Source organism: Schistocerca piceifrons, chromosome 4 (assembly GCF_021461385.2).
Source record: "Schistocerca piceifrons isolate TAMUIC-IGC-003096 chromosome 4, iqSchPice1.1, whole genome shotgun sequence".
NCBI classification, from domain to species: domain Eukaryota; kingdom Metazoa; phylum Arthropoda; class Insecta; order Orthoptera; family Acrididae; genus Schistocerca; species Schistocerca piceifrons.
This window is the reverse complement of record NC_060141.1, coordinates 15,816,165-15,832,627: the sequence shown is the minus strand read 5'-3', so window position 1 is coordinate 15,832,627 and position 16,463 is coordinate 15,816,165. Positions and strand designations below refer to the sequence as shown.

Sequence of the window (16,463 nt, the reverse complement as noted above, 5' to 3'; positions counted from 1 at the left end):
TTTCGACATCTTTCTATAGCAGCACACCTCAGCCTCTTCGATTCTCTTCTTTTTCGGTTTTCGTACAGTCCATGATTCAGTATTATGCATTGCTGTGCTCCAAATGTACATTCTCAAAATTCTTTTTACTCATATTAAGGCCCATGTTTGACACTAGCAGACTTCTCTTAGCCGGGAACGTCCTCATCATCTGTGCTGTTCTGCTTTTTGCATCGTCCTTATTTCGTCCGTCATACTTTACTTTCACGCGTTACTTTTGCCTTCATGGTAGAACAACTCGTTAACTGCGTATAGTTTGAGATCCCCATTTTTATGGAAAGTTTATCACTAATCTCATTTTTGCTACTTTGCCTAAATTCTGTTTACTCTCGATCCATATTTTGTACTCTTTTGACTCTTGGTTCCACTCAGCACCTCCTGCATTTCTTGTTGACTTTCACTGAGGATAGCAATGTCGCCTTGCTAGGTCGTAGCAAATGACGTAGCTGAAGGCTATGCTAAACTGTTGTTTCTGCAAATGAGAACGTATGTAGGCAGTGAACCATCGCTAGCAAAGTAGGCTGTACAACTGGGGAGAGTCCTAGGGAGCCTCTCTAGACTAGACCTGCCGTGTGGCGGCGCTCGGTCTGCAATCACTGATTGTGGCGACACGCGGGTCCGACGTATACTAACGGACCGCGGCCGATTTAGAGGCTACCACCTAGCAAGTGTGGTGTCTAACGGTGACACCACAAATTCCTTCCTGACAACTGGTTTTCAGAGTTCACTAGCATCAGAGCTTCATTAATTTAAAAAAAACTTACAGCTAAATTGCTGTCGGCGAAGTTCTATATTATTACTTGCCCTACTGTAGTTTTAGCAGTCTGTCCTAATAATCTAAATTAGTTCTGTACACCTAAGCAAGTCCACCTACCTTCTTGTGTTACACACAGATAGTTTTATGGACAACAATTAATATGAATTCAGAATACTTAACTCAAATTTTAAAAGATCCTTTTGAATTCAAAATCCTTCATTGTTGACAGTTAAACAGGTTTGTCCACATCCGAGACAGACAAGGAGATTGCATCTTCTAGCTGGCTGGGCTCCTTCTCTAGCAGTCGACGTGCGTAAGTTCTGTTGACGGGTGCGGCCGGCATAGGGAAGTTCCTGCTGTGAACAGCTAGTGCCCCTAATTACAGTAGTCATTATGATCATTAAAACTGACCACAGTCTGCCCATTACGGAGTATGCATTGAAATAATAATGTTCTACTTTAATGGGATCTTTACCTGAGCGAAACCCAGTAAAAAGTACCACGCTCTCATGTAAAATAGAACGAAGAGAATTTATTAATGACACGTCACGAACGTCTGCGTGCGCTGAAAGGGTTTCAAATGTCGAATTTGGCTGAAATATTTATGACACAATAACCAAAACTTGCATAAGCCACAGTACACCACTAATTTCCAGCTTCTTCAATATATTACAATTTCAAAGCTGTTAAATCAAAACTTAGTGACAGATAATCTACAAAGATTTCAATCAGTTTTCTACAGAATTAGTTTTTACCGAAATCACTCTGTCATTATCGAAAATATAGAAAAATCAGCCTATAGACAGCTTACTGTATGTAAAATTTCGGGTTCTGCCCAATTTAGACTTTATACCTCCCTTTCTTGACGTTAGTAATAAATTACTTCATCTGTTTGGGAAATTTTCCAGTATATCAACTCTTTTCTACTATTACAAAGACGTGATAGTAAAGTAATTATAATATAATTAATTACTGTATAATGATTGCGTAATGAGAGTGTTGTCATGAACGTGCACTGGGAATCACGCGGCAACAAGATGAATTCAGTGACAACGAGAGGCAAAGCGGATCAACGAGACTATCGCAAAAACACATGCCAAACGTGAAGCACGAACTGCAGGCATTCTTAAACTGCATAAAGAGCTAGGTGGGAAGCCTCGCGAATATCACGAGCGAGCGAGCGAGCGCGAGGAGCTTCTTCACAAATGGAATTCTAAAATACAACGTGAATAATGTAAGTTGTAACAGTCTTATTATTTTCACTAGTAATATATGTTTCCTACATGTTGTAGCTGGCTACTGGGTAAGTATCCATACGTGTTATACAAGTGGACGTGTGTATGTGTGTTCCACATGCCCTCCTAAACTACTGGACCAATTTCAAGCAAACTTAGTATACGTATCATTTACTGTCCGGAAAGAACCACTGTTGGGGTAAGGCACTCCTACCTCTGAAACGGGTTGGGCTGGAGAACAAGAATGGCTCACGACGCGAAAATAGGCAGACTATACTCCCTCATCTTTTGATGAACGAGAGTATTTAGTGACTTGCAACCAACTTTATACATAATTTGCAGACTTTACGAGACTTTTCTCGCTGACCCCCCCCCCCCCCCCCCCCGCTCCACAAAACGACAAAGGAATATGGGTTTGTCGGTTATTACATTTTCACTGTTCCTGCTGTAAAACTGCCCAATCAGCCATTAACTTTTAATTTATTAATTATTTACTACTAACTACACTTGCAACACATTTTGCAGACAGTATTCACATATCAATTGCGCTAACTTGCAAAAGTATATCATTGTACAACACATGGTTCAGGGGATATGACATCATCAGCATTGAGATGCGTAAAAAACAACAGCACCATGCATGAAATTTTAATTTATTACTTCATTACTACTATCTCTATTCGCAACACGTTTCACAGACAGTATTGACTTATACAATTGGACGTGCCTGCGGATTTATATCATTGGAAGATTTATAGTGCAAGAGATATGACGTAAACATTGCCCTACAGGAAAACGAAACTGCAGGATTAAATTCGCTAGAGATAGAGGTGAACCATGTGTACAAATAGGTGTGACATATGTTAAATATACGTGAAATGTATATGTGAGAGCCGGCCGCGGTGGTCTAGCGGTTCTAGGTGCGCAGTCCGGAACCGCGCGACTGCTACGGTCGCAGGTTCGAATCCTGCCTCGGGCATGGATGTGTGTGATGTCCTTAGGTTAGTTAGGTTTAATTAGTTCTAAGTTCTGGGGGACTGATGACCACAGATGTTAAGTCGCATAGTGCTCAGAGCCATTTGAACCATTTTGTATATGTGAGAAGTTCGTACATGGGCAAAGCCACGGGTAAAAAGCTCGTCTTGGTCCCTGGCGACTCTTCATCCATACTACTTACTATCTGGAAAGAAATACTGTGGTGGTAATCAACGGCATTCACAACTCCAGGAACATATGGTCCAGTATGCCGATATCCTTTAGTTTTGAGAGATGCATATGGAGCCTGAAGATGGCATAATGGAATGCCGAAATTGATACTAAAAATGAAATAAAATAACGTCTCTGCTGTACAGCAGTTGGCTAATTTCATTATTAAATAATTGACAAGACGCTGTTCCATGTCCACAATGGATCAACAGAGACCTCGTATTGGGATGGTGCAAATGGACAGAGAAAGGAGGAAATGGACAGAGAAAGGTGGGGTAGGAAGAGATGGGCAGAGAGAGGAGGAGGAGGAACAGGAGATAGAGAGTGGGAGGAGGAGGACGAGAAGGACAGAGAGAGGAAAGAGGAGTAAATGGACACAGAGGAAAGAGCGGATGGAAACAGAAAGGAAAGAGGGAATGGACAGTAAGAATGAGAGGGAAAGAGAGATGAGGCAGATGAGGCTGCCAGAGAGAAGGGAGGAAGGAGATGGACTTAGAGGTAGGAGCAGATGGACAGAGTTGAGGAATATCAGTTGGAGAGATAGAGGAGGAGCAGATGAACAGAGAAGGGAAAGAGGAGTAGATGGGAAGAGAGAGGGGGAGGTGGGCATGGACAGAGGAACGGTGAAGGACGAGATGGACCAAGACAGGGGAGCAGGAGATGGAGTTCGTGATGAGGAGATAGTGAGCGAGGAGAAAATGTAGTTAGGGAGAGAGGAGGAGATGGCCTGAGGGAGAAGGAGTAGATGGACAGAGAGAGAGGGGGCAATAGGAGATGGATGGAAAGTGAGGGGTGGAGGAGATGCACAGAGAGAGAGGGTGGTGGAGATCGCCAGAGAGGGGGGAGGGGGTGGAGGAGATGGATTAATAGAAGATTGGAATAAAGACATACCTAAGCAACAGCAGGTGTTCAGTTAATTTAGTTGTATTGTTAAAACCCTAAAATTTTGCATGGAGCGAAATGTAGTATATCTACTGCGAGTCATTAGGTTCATTGGAATGATGTGATTTTTAACGTTTCATGGAGAGTACAGTAATACACCATATGACGATTTTTTTTTTTTACGGAATAAGGAGAAAAGCCTTGTGTGTGTGTGAAGACGGAGTTTGCTGCCACGAAACAGATCGCTCCATTTCTTGGCTTACACAAAGTAACATAGCTAAAGGTGTGTTATGCCAGTAGATGTCCGCCTCATATTTAATCGATCTTTCCACATTCTTTGCAAAAGAGTCCATTAACATCAACAAGCGCAACGTAACTATGCTTCCTTTACCACAAACTATCAGAACCCGTAGAAAAAGGGTTACTGTTAAGAACATTGCACAGCAATGCGTGAACTTCCATTCTGTGTTCTTATTCATAATGTCTGCACAACAACGCGTAAGGACAAATAGGATATAAAATGGAAACATATTTAGAAGAATCCCCTCATTAGAAATGGCAAAGAGAAGATGTATAAAAAAATGTGATTTATTAGACCCATTGTGTACTGTGTATTGAACTGGGAGCCTAGAAACGACGAAGAGGCTTCGTCCCGCCGTAGCCCTCAGTGGTTCAGAACGCCACAGCACACCAAAGCAGTCCACCCACCCCACCGCCGCCCCACACTGAACCCAGGGTTATTGTGCAGTTCGGCCCCCAGTGGACGCCCCCCACCCGTTTCCCCGGGAACGTCTCATAAGAGGCGAGTGTAACCACAAATGTTTGAGTAGTAGAGTAGTTATGGTGTACGTGTATGTGGAGACAGTGTTTGCGCAGCAGTCGCCGACATAGTGTAACTGAGGCGGATTAAGGGGAACCGGCGCACATTCGTCGAGGAAAACCCTCTTAAGAACCGTCCACAGGCTGGCCGGCACACCGGACCTCGACACTAATCCGCCGGGTGGATTCGTGCCGGGGACTGGCACACCTTCCCACTCGAGAAGCAGCACGTTGAACCGCGCGGCTAGTCGGGCGGACCTAGACCGATACTGAAAGGTAATTGACTGTTGATGGATTTGTTGCGTTTTTCAGTTTAGAAACTATTTTATAATGTTTAAATTTATCAGTTACTACAATTTTCACGTAGTACAGCGCATGGAATAAACAAAAAATAAAAATATATGATGTGCAACCTGCAGCAATAAAGTATAATATTTAACCCTGGGGAAATGGCACCCAACCGACTATTCAGATTGGTATTTAGAATTTATGAGACGGCGGCGTACCATAAGACTTTCGGAAAAAATCATCCACAGAATTCCAATGATAGCAATACCTTAGAAGTGCCATAAGAATCGCACTATCAGCTCAACAGCTCATGTATCCTAGTTGCAGAGAAGAATAATATACAGAATAATGGAAAGGATAAATTAGGATCTGTTAGACCGCGATCAGTTTGACTTTAGGAAAGGTGAAGGTACCAGAGAGGCAATTCTGAAGTTGTGGATAATAATAGAATCAAGACTGAAGAAAAATGAAGGCACGTTCATTGAATTTGTCGACCTGGAAAAAAGAGATGGATAGTAAAATGGTTCAAGACATTCGAAATTCCGAGAAAAGTAGGACCAAGCTACAGGGAAAGACTGGTAATATATAATATGTACCAGAACCAAGAGGAACCAGTGAGATTGGAAGACCAAGAACGAAGTGCTCGGATTAAAAATTGGGTAACGCAGGTATGCAGCCCTTCGCCCATACTGTTCACCGTACGAGTATATGTTGAAGACGCAATGACAGAAGTAAAAGAAAGGATCAAAGGTGGAATTAAAATTCAGGTTGAAAGAATAAAGACAATATTATTTGCTGATGATATTGCTGTCCTTAGTGAAAGAAGTTTTACAGGACCTGTTGAATGGAATGAACGATCTATTGAGTACAGAATGTGGACTCAAAGTAAACCGGAAACAGACAAAAGTAATGAGATGCCGCAGAAATGAGAACAACGAGAAATATCAAAGTTACGAATCACAAAGTAGACAAATTCAAGAAATGCTGCTACCTTGGCAGCAAAAAAATCGGTGACGGACGAAGAAAGGATGACATAAAAGTCATATTAAGACATGTAAGAAGAGCTGTCCTGGTCAAAAGAAATTTACTGGTATGAAACACAGCCCTTCATTTAAAGAAGATATTTCTGAGAATGTATTCGTACGTTTGGAGCACAGCATAGTAGTGAATCATGAGCTGTGGAAAAGTCGGAACAGAAAAGAATCGAAGCGTTTGAGATCTTGTGCTAGAGGATATTGTTGAGAATTAGCTGCAATGGTAAGATAAAGAATGAATTGGCGAAGAAAGGTACGTACGGAAGACACCACAGTAAGTAGGGGCATTTGTTAAGATACGATGGAACAACTTCCTTGGTACTGGGGGGGGGGGGGGGGGGAGGTGGAGAGGAAGACAGAGACCGGAACACAAGCAGAAAATAATTGAGGACGTAGAGTGTAAGTGATAAAGCTGAGATGAAAACATTGGCACAGGAAATGATGTCGTGGCGAACCACATCAAACGAGTCAGGAGACTGATGACTAAAAAAATCATTTACCCTTTATACTATTTATTCTGAAACATTTTCCGGTCATTTTTTCTTTGTTTTTGGATCGTCAGTTTTCTGACTGGTTTCATGTGGCCCGCCACGAATTATTCTCCTGTGCCTTCATCTCAGAGTAGCACTTGCTACCTAGGTCCTCACTTATTTGCTCGATGTATTCAAATCTCTGTCCTCCTCTACAGTTTTTGCCCTCTACAGTTCCCTCTAGCACCATGGAAGTCATTCCCTCATGTTTTAACAGATGTCCTATCATCCTGTCCCTTCTCCTTACCAGTGTTTTCCACACATTCCTTTCCTCTCCGATTCTGCGCAGAACCTTCTCATTCCTTACCTTATCAGTCCACCTAATTTTTAACAACCGTCTGGAGCACCACATCTCAAATGCTTCGATTTTCTTTTATTCTGGCTTTCCCACAGTCCATGTTCCACTACCACTCAACGCTGTACTCCAGACGTACATTGTCAAAAATTTTATCCTCAAATTAAGGTCTATGTTTGATACTGGTAGAATTCTCTTGGCCAGGAAAGCCCTGTTTGCCATTGCTAGTCTGCTTTTGATATCCTCCTTGCTCCGTCCGTCATTGGTTACTTTGCTGCCTAGGTAGTGGAATTCCTTAAGTTCGTCTACTTCGTGACCATCAATCCAGATGTTAAGTTTCTCGCTGTTCTCATTTCTGCTGCTTCTCATTACTTCTGTCTTTTTTCGATTCATTCTCAGTGCATATCCTGTACTCGTTAGATTGTTCACTCCATTCAGCAGATCATGTAACTCTTCTTCACTTTCACTCCGGTCATACACCAAGTTTAAAAAGAAGTCAATAAAACTGCAATGTATTAATATATTTTTTATTATGTCGGGCTCCCTTTCCGGGTTGTTAGCCACTAATTTGAGACAAATGGAGCAGAGCTAAGTGGAAAATAGCGGGAGTGCTATGTCGCAGTTCATTATCCGGCGTGCACGGTCGATGAGGTGTGAGACACGACACTGTATGCAGAGGTCGGAAGTACCAGCAGTATATCGAAGGTGAGAGGGCTTGAAGGAAGTAGATAGCTGTGCTCTGAGTCAACTACCAACGCTGTTAGCAGATGATATCGCAAAGAACTATATCGCGGGAAAGAATAGCAAGATTGACCTCCCGCCGAAAGCACTGTTATTAAAGACGAAGCACAAGCTCGAATTACCAAAGGACGGGGGAGGAAATCGGCCGTCCGCTTTTACGAGGAACCATCCTGGCCAAAGTATTGCAAGACGTCCGCAAGTCTCTGGTTTCCACTGCAGTCTGCGTCCTCGTGACGTTGACCATTGCTAATTCTTCTGTCTCCAGGGGCAGATTCTCAACTGAAAGACAAATTGGTGCCCATATGTCCACTCCTCCGTTCTCTTTTTGACAGGGATCTTTGGCTAACTGAGCGTGACTGCTTGTGCCTGAAGTCTTTGGTCGTCATAACTCTTTATTATAATTTAAAATTGTCAGTAGGGATCGAGGTGTAAATTGGGACTCAGGATTTTTTCGTTGAGAGTCAAAGATGCTAGCTACCCCTAGACCCCTAAAGGTATACTCCGGGCGACTCGTTATACATAACTGGCCAGCTCAAGTCTTCTTTCTGATAATCCAATTATTTTTTAGCTGCCTTTACGGTTGGTGTGTAATATCTTCCTTCTAACGCTAAAAGTATCGTACTAGACAAAAATGTTTGTCTAAAAGCACTTGTAAGCACTTTTTTGCGGATGCGTATATGCTCTGGTGACTCATAAACCTTGTCCACTTTCTTCGGCCACCCGCTCCGGGTGCCCACACGTCCCTCAGATCACGTACGGTGGTAGGGCACCCTCCCTGTCCCGTCCCACTTTACAGCGAGTGCGTGCCCTTTCTCTGTATACAATCTCACTACGAATGTTTGTACTAACAGACGATTTCATACTAAATTTCGAATTTCCCTTACCGGAAACAAACTATTTCATCCTGTGACGTCCATTGCAATGTCAGATCTGCTTTTCCTGCTGTCAACAAGTACCGAAACACACCATTTCTCGCCGGCCGAAGTGGCTGTGCGGTTAAAGGCGCTGCAGTCTGGAACCGCAAAACCGCTACGGTCGCGGGTTCGAATCCTGCCTCGGGCATGGATGTTTGTGATGTCCTTAGGTTAGTTAGGTTTAACTAGTTCTAAGTTCTAGGGGACTAATGACCTCAGCAGTTGAGTCCCATAGTGCTCAGAGCCATTTGAACCATTTGAACACCATTTCTCAGTCGCTTTCGAGTGCCTATAAAAACATTTCGTCATCCTATCGCACTTACCGTCTTCCGTTTATTCTGGTTGTGACTGTTTGTATTCAGTTTTAAGCTTTTTTCAGTGTTGTTCATGAATACTGCATCCTCTTCGAAGACGTCAGTCAGTTAAAGTCTGCAAATGGCCTTTTAAGCCAGAAACTGATTAACAAAATAAATTAACTGTGTAGAACATAAATATTCTGCTTTTCATTTATAATTATAAAGTTGTTCTACTAAGAACCAACAAAAGGATCAGTTGATCTACATCTACATCTGTACTCCGCAAGCCACCCAACGGTGTGTGGATGAGGGCACTTTACGTGCCACTGTTATTACCTCCCTTTCCTGTTCCAGTCGCGTATGGTTCGCGGGAAGAACGACTGCCGGAAAGCCTCCGTGCGCGCTCGAATCTCTCTAATTTTACATTCGTGATCTCCTCGGGAGGTATAAGTAGGGGGAAGCAATATGTTCGATACCTCATCCAGAAACGCACCCTCTCGAAACCGGGACAGCAAGCTACACCACGATGCAGAGTGCCTCTGGTGCAGAGTCTGCCACTTGAGTTTGCTAAACATCTGCGTAACGGTATCATGCTTACAAAATAACCCTGTGACGAAACGCGTCGCTCTTCTTTGGATCTTCTCTATCTCCTCTGTCAACCCTACCTGGTACGGATCCCACACTGATGAGCAATACTCAAGTATGGGTCGAACGAGTGTTTTGAAAGCCACCTCCTTTGTTGATGGACTACATTTTCTAAGGACTCTCCCAATGAATCTCAACCTGGCACCCGCCTTACCGACAATTAATTTTATATGATCGTTCCACTTCCAATCGTTCCGCACGTATACTCCCAGATATTTTACAGAAGTAACTGCTACCAGTGTTTGTTCCGCTATCATATAATCATACAATAAAGGATCCTTCTTTCTATGTATTCGGAATACATTACATTTATCTATGTTAAGGGTCAGTTATCACTCCCTGCACCAAGTGCCTATCCGTTGCAGCGTCTCTGTATACTACAGCATCATCCGCGAAAAGCCACATGGAACTTCCTACACTATCTACTAGGTCATTTATATGTATTGTGAAAATCAATGGTCCCATAACACTCCCCTGTGGCACGCCAGAGGTTATTTTAATGTCTGTAGACGTCTCTCCATTGAGAACAACATGCTGTGTTCTGTTTGCTAAAAACTCTTCAATCCTGCCACACAGCTGATCTGATATTCCGTAGGCTCTTAATTTGTTTATCAGGCGACAGTGCGGAACCGTAACGAACGCCTTCCGGAGGTCAAGGAAAATGGCATCTACCTGGGAGCCTGTATCTAATATTTTCTGGGTCTCATGAAGAAATAAAGCGAGTTGGGTCTCACACGATCGCTGTTTCCGGAATCCATGTTGATTCCTGCAGAGTAGATTCTGGGATTCCAGAAATGACATGATACGCGAGCAAAAAACATGTTCTAAAGTTCTACAACAGATCGACGTTAGAGATATAGGTCTATAGTTTTGCGCATCTGCTCGACGACCCTTCTTGAAGACTGGGACCACCTGTGCTCTTTTACGATTATTTGGAACCTTCCGTTCCTCTAGAGACTTGTGGCACACGGCTGTTAGAAGGGGGGCAAGTTCTTTCGCGTACTTTGTGTAGAATCGAATTGGCATCCCGTCAGGTCCAGTGGACTTTCCTCTGTTGAGTGGTTTCAGTTGCTTTTCTATTCCTTGGACACTTATTTCGATGTCAGCCATTTTTTCGCGAGTGCGAGGATTTAGAGAAGGAACTGCAGTGCGGTCTTTCTCTGTGAAACAGCTTTGGAAAAAGGTGTTTAGTATTTCAGATTTACGCGTGTCATCCTCTGTTTCAATGCCATCATCATCCCAGAGTGTCTGAATATGCTGCTTCGAGCCGCTTACTGATTTAACGTAAGATCAGAACTTCCTAGGATTTTCTGTCAAGTCGGTACATAGAATTTTACTTTCGAATTCACTGAACGCTTCACGCATAGCCCTCCTTACGCTAACTTTGACATCGTTTAGCTTCTGTTTGTCTGAGAGGTTTTGGCTGCGTTTAAATTTGCAGTGAAGCTCTCTTTGGTTTCGCAGTAGTTTCCTAACTTTGTTGTTGAACTACGGTGGGTTTTTCCCGTCCCTCACAGTTTTACTCGGCACGTACCTATCTAAAACGCATTTTATGGTTGTCTTGAACTTTTTCCATAAACACTCAACATTGTCAGTGTCGGAAGAGAAATTTTCGTTTTGGTCGTTTAGGTAGTCTGAAATCTGCCTCCTATTACTCTTCCTCCCTTTTTTTATATTCCTATTTACTTCCATATTCAGGGATGCTGCAATGGCCTTGTTATCATTGTTTCCCTGTTCTGCGCTTACAGAGTCGAAAAGTTCGGGTCTGTTTGTTATCAGTAGGTCCAAGATGTTATCTCCACGAGTCGGTTCTCTGTTTAATTGCTGAAGGTAATTTTCGGATAGTGCACTCAGTATAATGTCACTCGATGGTCTGTCCCTACCACCCGTCCTAAACATCTGAGTGTCCCAGTCTATATCTGGTAAATTGAAATCTCCACCTAAGACTATAACATGCTGAGAAAATTTATGTGAAATGTATTCCAAATTTTCTCTCAGTTGTTCTGCCACTAATGCTGCTGAGTCGGGAGGTCAGTAAAAGGAGCCAATTATTAACTTAACTCGGTTGTTGAGTGTAACCTCCACCCATAATAATTCACAAGAACTATCCACTTCTACTTCACTACAGGATAAACTACTACTAACAGCGACAAACACGCCACCACCGGTTGCACGCAATCTATCCTTTCTAAACACCGTCTGTGCCTTTGTAAAAATTTCGGCAGAATTTATCTCTGGCTTCAGCCAGCTTTCCGTTCCTATAACGATTTCAGCTTCGGTGCTTTCTATCAGCGCTCGAAGTTCCGGTACTTTACCAACGCAGCTTCGACAGTTTACAATACCGATTGCTGCTTGGTCCCCGCATGTCCTGACTTTGCCCCACACCCTTTGAGGCTGTTGGCCTTTCTGTACTTGCCCGAGGCCATCTAACCTAAAAAAAAACGCCCAGTTCACGCCAAACAACCCCTGCTACCCGTGTAGCTGCCTGCTGTGTGTAGTGGACTCCTGACCAATCCAGCGGAACCCGAAACCCCACCACCCTATGGCGCAAGTCGAGGCTCCCAATACCGTGAACCAGGAGGTCCATCACAGATTCAACTGACCTGTCCCACTGCTAGACTGGCGGCTTATGGTACAGTTAATAATAACAGGAGAGCTTCTGTAAAGTTTGGAAGGTAGGAGACGAGGTACTGGCAGAAGTAAAGCAGTGAGTACCGGGCGTGAGTCGTGCTTCGGTAGCTCAGATGGTAGAGCACTTGCTCGCGAAAGGCAAAGGTCCCGAGTTCGAGTCTCGGCCGGGCACACAGTTTTAATCTGCCATGAAGTTTCACAGCGAGTGCTCTTTTCCGCAGCTTTGGTACGACAATGACGGCACGTCCAGTAGGTTTCTCCTAAAGTGGGTTGATGTTCCCCTACAGCCATACGACGAAAATCTTCAGGTACTTTAGCCCTTTTTGCCAGAAAGACAGGTTTTTGTCCATGCCTTTTTTGGGATGAGAAGCCAGCGATCAATTGTCTGGCTAGATGGATCCTGTATGTGATCTGATCGTGCTGTCCACTTTCTCTTTTACTTATTTTCCACAGGATGAAACTGTTCACTGCAGCAACGTCCACCAGGAAATAAAATATTCTGTGCCACCATTTTACAGAACGTCTGCCAATAGCATACCTTTCTCGTAATTGATCAAACTTATCGACACCACCCATTATTTTGTTGTATTCTGCCACAACTTGAGGACAAGAAATCTCTGTACTAGTACCATCCTTGTTTTCCCTTTTCACTGTGGCTGTTTCTCATGGGTCATGAATTGAGGACAGGAAAGTGACTGGATGGCTATCCATCCATTTTACTGCAGAAATGGTTCCTTTTGTTTCAAACTGGAATTCTCCTCGTTCCAATTTTACGTGCTCCTTCATAAATTTGGGCAAATCAAAAGTATTTACCTTATACTATACCTTTAAGGAAAAAAAATCACGCAAAGAGCACTGAAAGGCTTCTCTACAGAGCAACACTCAGCTATACAATGCCTCTGCGCGGAGGTACAGCAAAAACGGCGGGAACTTCCGACTGGAAGTAGTACCCTATACTGTTCACTAGGTGGTAGCACCGTACAGAGGTGGTAACTGTGAATCCCACGGGACTAGGAGCGAGTTCATTGTAGTGGGAAGCATGTTTCCCACGGCTCACGAAAAGGTTAAGAGAGCGTTAGCAGTCTGAAAGAGATATATATATATATATATATATATATATATATATATATATATATATATAGTGAGAGAGAGAGAGAGAGAGAGAGAGAGAGAGAGCAGCGGCTTACCATGACGATGTCGGTGGCGGCGTAGTAGGCCTCGGGCACGGCGGGGGTGGCGCTTGCGGGGGCGGCGGCCTTGGTGGGCGTCGCGAACGGCTGCAACTCGAACTGCGAGGGCGGCCGCCCCACCGCCGCCGCCGCCGCCGCCGCCGCGCTGTGGAAAGATGGCGACGCGAAGCGCACCTCCTCCTGGAAGCTGGCCACGCTCGTGAAGTCTGCGGGCACGCCAAAGCACGGCAGCCACTCAGCACACTGAGGGAGACCTCGCTACCACGTAACAGCGCAACCGCTATCTACATTCCCAGACAGTTCGACGTCTCCTTAAGACCTAATGATTTACGCTATTTACTAGTACTCACTGTTTGAGAGTGAAATAAAGTTTGCTATACGAGGTCGTCGGGCGATGTTTGAAGGAATTCATCACAAGTCGACTCTGTCCCGTTCCAACCCTTACTTCAACAGTGAGATGTAACTAAATGTTGAAATATGTGTGGATTCCTAAGGGACCAAACTGCTCAGGTCATCGGTCCCTAGATTTACACACTACTTAAACTAACCTATGCTAACAACAACACACACACTCCCACGCCCGAGAAGGACTCGAACCTCCGGTGGGAGGGGCCGCGCAGTCCGTGACAGGACGCCTCAAACCGCGCCGCCACTCCGCGCGGCTGAGATGTAACTGATGCAATAGAAAGTTGATATATAAAATGCATATTGGAACCATCAGCTGTTTGTATTTTAAACCGAAATATCTACCAGCTTCGATCTTGGACCGTCTTAATGGATGAAGGGTTAAAATGATTTGAGCCGGCATATTGCATTAGTCAATACTTAAAATGTGTAGTGCATGCCTTGAATGTAAATATATGACACAGTACTGCTCTGTATACAATTAATATTTGTATGTTTGCTTTTAAAGTTTATTTACATTCATGGTAAGCACTACACATTTTAAGTAATGACTAATGCAATACGGGGGCTCAAACCATTTTAACCCTTCATCCGTGAAGATGGTCCAAGATCGAAAATTGTAGATATTTAGGTTTAAAATACAAACAGCTGATGGTTCAGATATGCATTTTGTACATTACTTAACACCTGTTGACGGTCACCTTCCAAAAACGTTTAAAAGAAAGTTATTATGCTTTCCGATAACGTCATATTGTGAACCGTTTGAGACGTGCAAGTGCTTAAATCAAACATTGCTTTTTATGGATGGTTGTGTAAATCAAAGAAATAATACTATATCGGGGAATAATGATGGACAGACAATTTGTGTGTGCCAACGTCGTTTTTTGGTTTGAAAATATACTTTTCGTACTTTAAATAGTGAAAAACGACACACTAACAGTGCATAAACCATTCTTCGATACTAAGAATTTCAATATTTTTTAATATTTCTAAGGTGGTCATGTGATGAAACTACTAATACTAAGACCATGTAAATGAAGACTGAAGTTCAATGCTCAGAAAAATATCAATAGGTAAAAACGTATAGCTGAGTAACATAAAAATTTTGTATTACGAGGTCAACAAGAAGAAATTTTTGCATAATTGAGACGTTAATGAAAATGGAAAAGAAAGTACAATACACACTGTAACATGAGAAACTTCTTAAATTTTGTCAGACGTATTAAGCTAGTTGTAATGAAATTTATAATAATGAAATACACTGAGTTCATTCTTTAAAATTCGGAGGATGATTTTCAGCAGACGCCGCTTCAGTTACTTGGAGAGGGGAGGGGGGGGGGGGGCGTCAGGAAATATGGTGTACTGTTAAAGCCGAAATTTCAGTCACCAGATTTCTCTTCCGAATGCGAAAACATTTTGTTGAGCCCAACCTACATAGGTAGGAATGATCATCAAAATAAAATAAGAGAAATCAGAGCTCGAACAGAAAGGTTTAGGTGTTCGTTTTTCACGCGCGCTGTTCGGGAGTGGAATGGTAGAGAGATAGTATGATTGTGGTTCGATGAATCCTCTGCCAAGCACTTAAATGTGAATTGCAGAGTAATCATGTAGATGTAGATGTAGACTGTGTTTGGATTGTCTGTACGATGTATGTAAGCTGTTCCCCTTTGTTTCACCTAGCGTTTATCGCACCTAGTAAGTGGTAAGCCTTTCAGGATTTCACAAATTCTGTTTCATTTTATAACTTTGTGACCAAATATCCTGCTTGACGTCATTGCCCTCAAGGTAAGCTAAGGAAAGTTGTGGGCGCCAAATTTATGTCAGTCGTGTGAACATCCGTCTCTTACCGTAATTTAATTGTTTGTGTGTTGTATTCACTGGGGTGGAATTTGGTGGTCAGCGCAGCATTTTCCTAAACGAGCGTTGTAAACCGCGTAAAAGCAACACTCAAGCTGGCCGGCTTACCGGCCTGCGGTCGTTAATCTGCCGCACCGATTCGAGCCGGCTCTCACTCACCTCCCTGTCTCGCAAGCGTTACTCTACACGAATCGGTCCTAATTATTCGACAATTAATGTATAATGAACATCGTCTCTTCTGGTAGTGTATTGTGTGTTGTGTATTGAACTGGGCACGTAGAATCGACGGAGAGGCCCTCAGTGGTTCACAACCCGACGACGGGCCACAGCAGGCCACCCATGTCACCGCCGCCCCACAACGAACCCAGGGCAACCGTGCGGTTCGGCCCCCAGTGGATCGCCCCGGAAATGTCTCACACCAGACGAGTGTAACCCCAGTGTTTGCATGGTAGAGTAATTGTGGTGTACGCTTACGTGGAGACAGTGTTTGCGCAGCAATCGCCGACATAGTGTAACTGAGGCGGAATAAGGGGAATCAGCCCGCATTTGCCGAGGCAGATGCAAAACCGCCTTAAAAACCGTCCACAGCCTGGCCGGCACACCGGACCTCGACACTAATCCGCCGGGCGGATTCGTGCCGGGGACCGGCACGCCTCGCCGTTCGGGAAGCAGCGCGTTAGACCGCTCGGCTAACCGGGC

At 43.7% G+C, this 16,463-nt stretch overlaps 1 protein-coding gene across 1 annotated transcript in view; it reads right to left on the bottom strand.

The window, feature by feature from the left end:
- The window catches only part of LOC124795540 (discoidin domain-containing receptor 2-like), a 590,808-nt gene that overhangs the window by 161,891 nt on the left and 412,454 nt on the right, over positions 1-16,463 (bottom strand). The window contains exon 10 of the mRNA XM_047259613.1: positions 13,500-13,708. Within this exon, the coding sequence (XP_047115569.1) occupies positions 13,500-13,708 (209 nt within the window). The remainder of the gene's footprint in view (positions 1-13,499; positions 13,709-16,463) is intronic.